The sequence below is a fragment of the Sander vitreus genome, chromosome 6 (genome assembly GCF_031162955.1).
Source record: "Sander vitreus isolate 19-12246 chromosome 6, sanVit1, whole genome shotgun sequence".
Lineage (NCBI taxonomy): Eukaryota > Metazoa > Chordata > Actinopteri > Perciformes > Percidae > Sander > Sander vitreus.
In genome coordinates this window covers 14,489,036-14,498,043 of record NC_135860.1, presented here as the reverse complement: position 1 = coordinate 14,498,043, position 9,008 = coordinate 14,489,036, and the positions used below count along the sequence as shown (strand labels likewise).

The 9,008-nt window shown below is 41.4% G+C and overlaps 2 protein-coding genes across 2 annotated transcripts; both read right to left on the bottom strand.

Annotated features, from left to right (window-relative positions):
• Window positions 1–303: 303 nt before the first annotated feature.
• On the bottom strand, window positions 304–3,543 carry s100t (S100 calcium binding protein T). The gene is made up of 3 exons (XM_078252902.1): window positions 2,012–3,543; window positions 908–1,070; window positions 304–814 (listed from the first exon to the last, which is right to left on the bottom strand). The coding sequence occupies exons 2-3, from the start codon at window positions 1,067–1,069 to the stop codon at window positions 650–652; spliced, it is 327 nt and encodes a 108-aa protein (XP_078109028.1). The 5' UTR covers window position 1,070; window positions 2,012–3,543; the 3' UTR covers window positions 304–649.
• Window positions 3,544–3,642: 99 nt separating this feature from the next.
• LOC144519626 (protein S100-A13) lies at window positions 3,643–8,767 on the bottom strand. Its single transcript, XM_078252903.1, has 3 exons — window positions 8,631–8,767; window positions 4,251–4,372; window positions 3,643–4,118 (listed from the first exon to the last, which is right to left on the bottom strand). The coding sequence occupies exons 2-3, from the start codon at window positions 4,368–4,370 to the stop codon at window positions 3,963–3,965; spliced, it is 276 nt and encodes a 91-aa protein (XP_078109029.1). The 5' UTR covers window positions 4,371–4,372; window positions 8,631–8,767; the 3' UTR covers window positions 3,643–3,962.
• Between the last annotated feature and the right edge of the window lie 241 nt (window positions 8,768–9,008).

Sequence of the window (9,008 nt, the reverse complement as noted above, 5' to 3'; positions counted from 1 at the left end):
ATACACCATATTAACTCAACAACAGAGGTCACTCATATGGAAGACTTAACTACAACCTCTTATACTGTATATAGTTAATTAATATGACAAATATATCTCTTAGCTATGTTTTATAAATCTATCTTCAATCTACATCCATCCACTGCTGGAATAAAATGCTGTGCCAGCGTTTGCAAAGCAAATTAAAAGTAATGCAATAATCCTCTGCTGGATTCAATTGAGGGCCACTTGCTGCCACCTGGTGCCCATCATGTGTACTTTCTCATCTTCATGTAATAAAGTACAACAGACATGGTATTTAAGTATAGGTCACATTTATTCTTTCCAGGGAAAAATTAATTTGCTTGAATGTGTTATAAAATACATGAAAAGAAAAAAGCAACATAGCATAGCACAGGTGTTGAAACTGACTTAAACTCTCCAGAATTTCACATTACAATACATACAGCTAGTAATAGATTATTTGAACATTGCAGACAAATACACAAACACCTAACATTTATTGCTAAGGTGACTATTAGACGTGTGTGTGAGTGTGTGTGTATTTGTGAATGTGAAGCCCATGACAGGATGTCCTTCTCTCCTGTCTGAACTGTTCCCTCCCTGGACAGTATGGGTCTGCAGAGACATCTTTGTGCAGAGGGTATGTTCACTTTTTCTTCTCTGGCTTGTCGTTGTACTCCAGGAAGAAGTCGTTACAGGCCACAGTAAGAGCTCCGACAAGTATGATGAACTCGGTGAAATCTACCTCCCCGTCGTTGTTGGAATCCAGGTCTCCCATGACCTTATCAACTGCCTCCTTATCCTGGGCATTCTGCATGTGTGAGGATAGAAAACAGAAATGTAGGCTGGGTCTAATTTATACGCATGAAGCTGTGCATCTCTGCATCCCTAAGTGTCTCCTTACCCCCAGGTAGTTGCCGAGCTCAGTGGTTAGCATTTCTTTGAGCTCAGCCCTGCTCAGTGTATATTTGTCTCCCTCGTTTCCAGAGTACTTATGGAAGGTCTGGATCATGAGCTGCATGGCGTTCTCCAGGGTGGAGGCGTTCTCTGAGTTAGGCAAAGACATTCTGGAAAAGGAAAGAATAAGGGGAAGGGTGAGAGGAGGAGAAAGCAAGAGCAGTCCATATCAGTACTCCTGCCTGCAAACTCTCTGGAGCATGGAGCCTTAAAGCCTCTCTTGGTTGCTCTGTCACACACTTAAATACATGCAAACACACTCTTTCTCTAAAAAGATCAAATTTGATCTTCGATGACATCTATCTAGCTAGTGACAGGAGAGATATATTTGGCAGGATCGGATACCCTGTCTAGCCCCAGAGTCAAGTTTGCTCTAACTGTTTCCTCATCAGGAGTGTTTCCTCCCTGCCAGTTGTCCAGATAAGATTCTGCTACAGATTAAACTGATCCTAAATCTGTTTATTGCTTTGCCCCAGCGAGAGGACCTCTAAGAGTCAGGACATAGACAGCAGCCAGAAATGTGAGCTAGCTGATAAGAGTGAAACTCTAAGCTAGTAAAACAGCCGAACCAGTGGAGGAGATGTAACCAAGACACGCAGAGGCAACCTGATCTGGCTTTTACTTTAGCTCCACCGGATGGCAGAAAACACCGGAGACAGGTGTAAGTCTTTGCCTTTCTTGAACCTACATCACCTCTGAACTGTGAAGACTTTTCCCTCACTGTCACATCACATCACATTTTACATCTGTCTCTCTTCGTGGACACAATGTTCCAAATTCTCATGAATCAGCGGCATAAAGAAATTATCAGAAAGACATTTTTGGCACGCTCTGCTCAAGATAAAATACGGTTTCATAAATGATCAGTAAATTATTGGAAAGCTCTTCCTGTCGTTGATTTTCACAAGTACTTTCAACAGGTATTCCACCTACAGACAGCATTAGCTGCTAAAAACTTACTTTTCAAAGTACAAATAGTCAGAAACAACCTCAGAGAGAAACAGAGAAACAGCTTTCAGAGTTGAAGTCTGTCCTCAACATAATTCTTTACCTGAGTGGAGGACGATTGATGGCCTACAGGTCAGGTGCAGAGAGAGAAGGCAGGAGCGACTGATGAGGAGGATGAGGAGGACGTCTTAAATACATCCCTCACTCCACCCATCCCACTTATCCTTCCTCCCCTCTCTCTCCTTCCATCTGTTGCTCCTCTCCTCCTTCTCTGTTTACGCATCAGACACCTGCTATCACCTAAAAGGATACACAAAAGATCCACCTGCTCTGTCAGAGATGACATATTGACAAAAAACACTAATGGTACTGTGACCACAGCATTAGGTAAATTGAAGTAGGCCGACCCATCATGTGACCACAAGCCACACCACAAATGCTGTTGTTGTAAACTTTACTGTAAATGTTGGCTTTTTACTCTTAGATATCAGTCTACATGGAAGTTAAGACACCAAGTGTAAATACTGAGTTTGTGACATGGTAGTAGTCTGCATACTTTGATGAGCTTAACACCAGACTAACAGCATTCCCTGAGCACGAGTTGTTGAGGCATGACAATGACATATCACTGACTATGCTACAGTTCGCCATTGTGACATTGGATTATCCTGCTACCCTGTTGTGCTACCATTTTGTACTTCATGTCAAAACAAAGAACAGACTTAGAGGGAGTGCTAAAATAAATACAGTACCAAGAACAACATCAATAACTTGATAACTCTTCAATTGTGTCTGGTTTAAAGCAGCAGAGTGTTGGGGGGTGTGTAGAGGTAGGATGTTTACTGGAGGAAAGGGAGGGGGGGGGTCATGCCTGATACAGTATCCGAAGGATTAGTGTAGCACCGATGAATGGAGCCATCACACCTGGCAGCCATGCAGAGAAATCCCCATACAAAGACTTTGCAAAACACACACAAAGGCAAACATGCTTATGCAAGGACACACACATGTGCACTTTCACAAACGCAGTTACACCTCAAGCTCCAAAATGCAGCACATGCCAGCAGTATAATGGACACAGTGAGAGCGAAAGGACATGAAAAATTAAGTAAAGAGCAAAAATAAATGACAGAAACACATATGATAATGTATACTTGGATCTCGAAGATCATACTTGTGAAAGCAAACATCAACATTAATGCTATAAATATAAATTAATTAATAAACAAGCACGGCAAGATGTCATAAAACGCATGTTTGATCTACCGTCCTGGTAAGTGCATAATCTGGTTTGTGTGTCTTTGTTGCAGTATGTTGTGTCAGTGAGTGGGGTAGCGCAGCAGTGTGTGCACGTTTGTATGGACCATATGCGTGTATGTACAGTGTTGCAGAGTGGAGGATGGTGCACAGTAGGAAGCGTATACTGTGTAACAGGATCTGGTTGCAATAGTTGATGCATGTAAGGTCTGCTGAGTTTGACTACTCAGAGATGTCACAACTATATTTAGCAAGTGTTGCATGTAGCTATGGAAGGAGCAGGTATCATTGCAGCGGTGCCTGTGGGACAATGACAAACCACATCAGGGAAAGCACTGTACGCATACAGTAGGCTATTTCCCTGGGTTTCTCAGCAGAATTTTAGTTAATTGTGGAAGATAATGGGTAACGTCAGCAATTAGACACTTTAATGCAACTTAAGAAAGCTGGAATGCCAATTAAAAACTATACACAATATAGTTTTATTACATAAAGCTTTTATTTTGAAAATACAGTAAGTATCTTTTGTAGAATTGGCATAAGAAAAAGACACTCCCAGTTTAGAGTCCTTCAATGTGTCCTTGACAGTGGAGATCAATATGGTGTGACTGAAAAAAAGGCTGATCTGGACAGACATTAAGAGCATTATACAACTAGCTGATTAACTGAATGAAAATGATTATGGACTGTTGTGAAAAAAATGTCATGTCTCTAACATTTGGAAATGAGAAAAGATACTTAAAACACGCAAAACAAAAAAGGCTGTTAATTAGCCGATCCACCAGCTTCACCAGCATCTATGATGCATTTGCACTGGGTCCAGTCTTGGTCTCACTAAGGGAGTTGGCCAGATAGCCAATCAGAGTGAGGTATTCCTGGAAGCTGACCTTTCCATCGTTGTTCACATCCAATCCCTGCTGCATCTCCTTAACGGCAGAGGCGCGGTCTGCATCCTGAACACAAAGGGGTAGACAGAATATGGTAGCTCTTTATGAATAAAAAAACATTACATCTTATATACTGATGGAATATTTGCGTACAGCGAAGAGTGATAGACAACAGTGAACAGTTCTCTAGTTCCTTACCTGCATGAGGCCGCCAAGCTTTTTCTTTACCAGTTTCTGGAAGCCACTCCCGCTTAGGTTCTCCTTCCCACTGGAAGAATTAAGAAATGTGGTCACCACCGTCTTAATGGCTGACTCCATATCTAAAGAGAGAGAGAGAAGAAGTGGAGCATTGAGTTTTGGAAGTGGCAAGGAGAGATATGGCCATATCTTAGACACTCAGACATGATGCCATTGGGTACAGTTCCCATGAATTATATTAATATAAAGATATATTTACATTGGGTCTTGGGTGGATAAAAGGCATATCAGTTACTGAGAGTACATCATAACATTGGAATCCTTGTGCATGCTGAAATGTTTGCATGTCCCCTGAACATAAACATGCGAGAAAGGTGAGACACACAAGTGATGTCAGCATAGAAGAAGAGGAGTGAGAGGGGGGGCAGAGCCTGGAGATTCTCCGAAGTAAACAGAGCGAGAGAGAGAGGGAGTGATGGAAGGTTGAAGAGGACGGGAGTCTCTGAGGTAAACACAATGGGAGCTGTGATCTCTGACGGTGGACATCTGATCCTCAGAAGCCAGCGGGAGGCCACAGGTTCAGATTACTGCCTGCTGCCCGTCTGCTGCAGCACACCTTCCCTCACACCGTTACACTGCATACTGTATCAAGAACTAAAGAAACATCCAACCGCAACAATAGATTAAATTTGCCTAAAACATTAGGTTTTGGCTCTTTCCAACTCACTACATTACATGCTAATTCTACACACATTTTGATGAAGGTGTACACAGTGGAAAAGTGACAAAAAGTCAGTTTGTATATACTGTAAGTGTACTTAACTTAATTTCTTAGTGTGGGTGTTGATGAACAGAAGACATTTTGGTCACAGTAAAAAAAAGCACAGGTGAAAATAATAATGAATGATGGCTGAGTTCCATTTAACTGCTTCAGTTTCAGGGTCTTTGTATTGTGCATGCTGGCTGATCATAAGAGAGCTCCAGGAAGATCTTAAAAAAAACAAAAGTAAATATGTACTAAATCTCTCTGCTTTCTGCCTTGTGAAGTGGAAAAGTGACAAAATGAAGTATAATCAAAAGAACTTAAATCTGAGTTTGCTGTCGATGTACACTATTCTCCCACAATGCACTGCAAAGTCAAACAGAGGAGCTGCATGAACAGCTGCAATTGTGGTTAATGTTGATTTTCTGAATACTAACTGCAAAAACAGTATATTATGAGAATGTATCCGTATACTGCTTTATTTGTTTGTATGCTGTGTGCAATTACTATGTAATATTAAATTGGGAGACACAGCTACAGTTTGACCATCCATCATTGCACATAAAGCATAATTTCCTGTTGGTACAAAAGTACGTTGATTTCTTGTATATAAAACTGCAAAAACAGTACACTATGACAATGAGTATTTATTACATACTGTATATTATTGGTATGTAGCGTGGTGGTGGTGATGTTGTCAATAATAACTGTAAAAACAGTCGACAATGAAAATGACTATTTTATTTTGTCATATGAAACCGGGACATAACGTTATACCTATAGACAGTGTTAAGGCCAGCACATGTGCAACCTAATGTATCCAGACATAATTCAGCCAGCAGAGCAGTCTCTCAACGTTTCTGCTCTCATTTAGCTTTCTCTTGTCTCAACAAACAACATTTTCAAGGCAACTGCTCTCAGACAATAAAAGGGCCTGAAAAAATGCTGCAGATACTTGAGTAGAGTTGATAATTATCGCAGCAGTGCGGTGCCAGGCCTTGCTGCAGGAGTTCCACTGTGTATCAGAAACTACCAGGAGGCAGCGGTGCCCACAGGATGGGTGCCTGTGGTGATGTTGTTAGAGTAACTGTAGAAGCTGGCAAATCTCCTATCTGACACATATGTCACACCTCAATGCTCACACCATGCCACCACACTGGCCTACATAAAAAGACATACAGATACACATACAGAAAGACACACACACACACACACACACACACACACACACACACACACACATCTAAAGAAGGACAACACCAATTAGGACTTTGTCTGCATTAACCTAATTAATGGGTGTGTGAGAGCAGGCACTCATACCCTGGATTCTGTTTCATGTCTCCCTACCATGACAACACACACACACACACACACACAACTCTTTCCTATATACAAGTGTGCATCTGTCATCAGCATGCTATTCATAATTATTTAATAGGTTACTATAATTGTCAAACACCCTCTACAAGACCAACAGCAGCACAGGAGCAGGCAGACCGCCAGTGTTGTGTGTGTTAGTATCTGTACAGCCCATATATCAAAATGCCTGACAGGCCACTATCCATTAACGTCTCTTCCACGTGTAATGAGATGAACATGAACCCAAGTTTGCTTCGGTCACAACTGGAGACATCGGGGCCACTGAATTACAAATGGGTAGAAAGGAACATGTAGTGGGGTTTGGCAGATAAAAGCAAGAGGTGGCCTGACTAGGAGTGTGTGCTGAGTACAAATGCAGCCTCTCAGCACATGTACTCCATTCAGATTCAGAGCCTGGAGATTACCAAGACTCAAGTGTAATGAATGTTTGTGTGAGCATTGTTTTATTTGCATTACTGGTCCTTTTGGTGGCATTTTTACTGGAATTTTGCCCCACACACATGGTAGTTCAGTGAACCGACCCTTTTGGCTTGAGACATTTCAAATAAAGCAATGTCTGCTTGTGACCCACCGTCCAGTTGCATACGTCTATGGATTTTAACCAGGTTAATGAAAGAGGGATATTTTCCCCTTCTTTTTTATAAATATTTTACTATGTAGTAATTGTCAAGTAAAAAGCAAGGATGAACATCTGGATTTTATATTTTACCATCCTGTTTCTTACAGTCCCTCAGACATATCCACAGATTGTAAACTGCAAAAAAACAGCATTGAATTTGTTTAAATGAATGGTTCATGTTAATATAGTAAACAGTTATGTAATATCAAATTAGAGATATATCTGACAGAATTCAAGACCACCAAATGATCCATTTGTTGTCTCAATGGCTTATTTTAGCATACTTTGAATTGTTATCGGGTTTTATCCGTTTCCATCATTTTATTATGTTTAGTCTGCAACTTTTTATGCTGTAGTCTTGGCCAGGTTTCTCTTGCAAAAGAGTTTTCCAACCCCACTAGGACTTACCTGCTTTTAAAGAATAAAAAAAAGGATAAATACTTATTTAAAAATATGTCTTATACCATATTTTACTGTGTAGTCTCCATGTTTTAAATGGGTTAACACAGGCCCGTAGACGGTGTTCGGTGGTTTGAAAGATGAAGTAATTGAACCTCATAATTAAATACAAAATGAGGGAAAAACTGCAAGGCCCGCAGCCAGCCTCTTTCACTAGGCTGGCTGCGGGCCTGTAACATGTACAGTATGTATCATTGTGTGTGGACACAGTACCTCCCAGATAAATCAAATAAAGCATAATGGACATGCAGATTTTGGTGAGAGTTCAGTCAGTGTTGCAACTGGCTTTAAGACTTGACAAGTACAAACCAGTTTAGAGCTTAGTCAGGTAGGGCCACCCAACCAAACCAGTCCCCTCACCACCCCCTACCTAAAGCAGGGCTACCAGAAATTGTTGGTGTAACGTTCATATCTGAGTGTAAGTTTGGACCAGGCTGACCACACAGCACCAAGGCCATTATTCTGCGTTGCCACCTGAAATTTCACGAGCTAATAAGCATTGATAAATTCCAGGGAGTGATCAACTTCACCCTGCTCGTGTTGTTTGCGCTAAGTGTGACTGACTCACTTCCTCCATGAGGACGTTACCTGTCATCGCCCAGGTAGCTATTTCTCCTGCGCGTCATCAACTACACCAGGCCGACGCCATTTGAGTCTCGCTATCGGAGTCTTATCATAACGTTAATAATTCAGACTGATAAGAGCTAAATCTGACCGTCGGTACACTGATCAACAGCAGACCTACGACTGTTGAACGGGGCGAACACGGCCTCGGCGCATTTGCCAAAACTAGTCAGCGCTGTGCGTAACGGAGATGTCAGGGGCTTGCCCTCGTCCCAAATTTACATTTAGCCCTAACTAATCCTGACAAATTGTAAAGTAGCCAGAGGCAGGACTGACACACAGCAAATAAATAAGTAAACGTGAACGTCAAGACTCCGGTTTCTCTGGAAGTGTAAAAGGATTGGGATTAGATTACCAAGAAAACCTGATCCCATGTGGCCACTAAGGTATTGGCAATAGAGACGCTCCCTAATTATGCAAACTTTATGACGGCAGAGGAAATAAGCTAAACTAATCAGTTTGCCAAGAAAACAGCACAATAAACTACAGAGCGACACAGCACAAAAGTATAGTCAGCAGAATAAAGCAGACTCACCGTTAGGACAGGAAAACAAAAGGCAAGAAACTATTTCGGAAACTGCGCTCCTTCTTTCTCACAGATCCTCCTCTTCAGTCCTGCGTTAGAGTAACCAGCAACACATATCTTTTCCGTGATTTAACTTCTCACTCCAGCCAACTTTTTTTCTTTGTCATAGGGCGTGTGCCTGGGAGAGAAGGAATGTGGAAAGAGGCGCAGCTTGAGTACCACAGTAGTTTTTCACCAACAATTTGTAACAAACATTTCCGTTCTTTAAGAAAACAGCAAGTATTTCTCATGTAGTTTAATAAACATCTTCAGTTTAATATGTCTGTTTTATACGTGCTCATTCATCTGCATTTTTTCCTGGCACATTTTATCTCAACATGTAGGAAC

Bases quoted from the DNA above. Each gene is read 5' to 3' on its own strand.
- LOC144519626 (XM_078252903.1), bottom strand. From the start codon at position 4,370: ATGGAGTCAGCCATTAAGACGGTGGTGACCACATTTCTTAATTCTTCC. The intron at 4,119-4,250 runs GTAAGGAACTAG...CTTTGTGTTCAG, and splicing joins AGCTTGGCGGCCTCATGCAG to GATGCAGACCGCGCCTCTGC.
- s100t (XM_078252902.1), bottom strand. From the start codon at position 1,069: ATGTCTTTGCCTAACTCAGAGAACGCCTCCACCCTGGAGAACGCCATG. The intron at 815-907 runs GTAAGGAGACAC...TCACACATGCAG, and splicing joins AGCTCGGCAACTACCTGGGG to AATGCCCAGGATAAGGAGGC.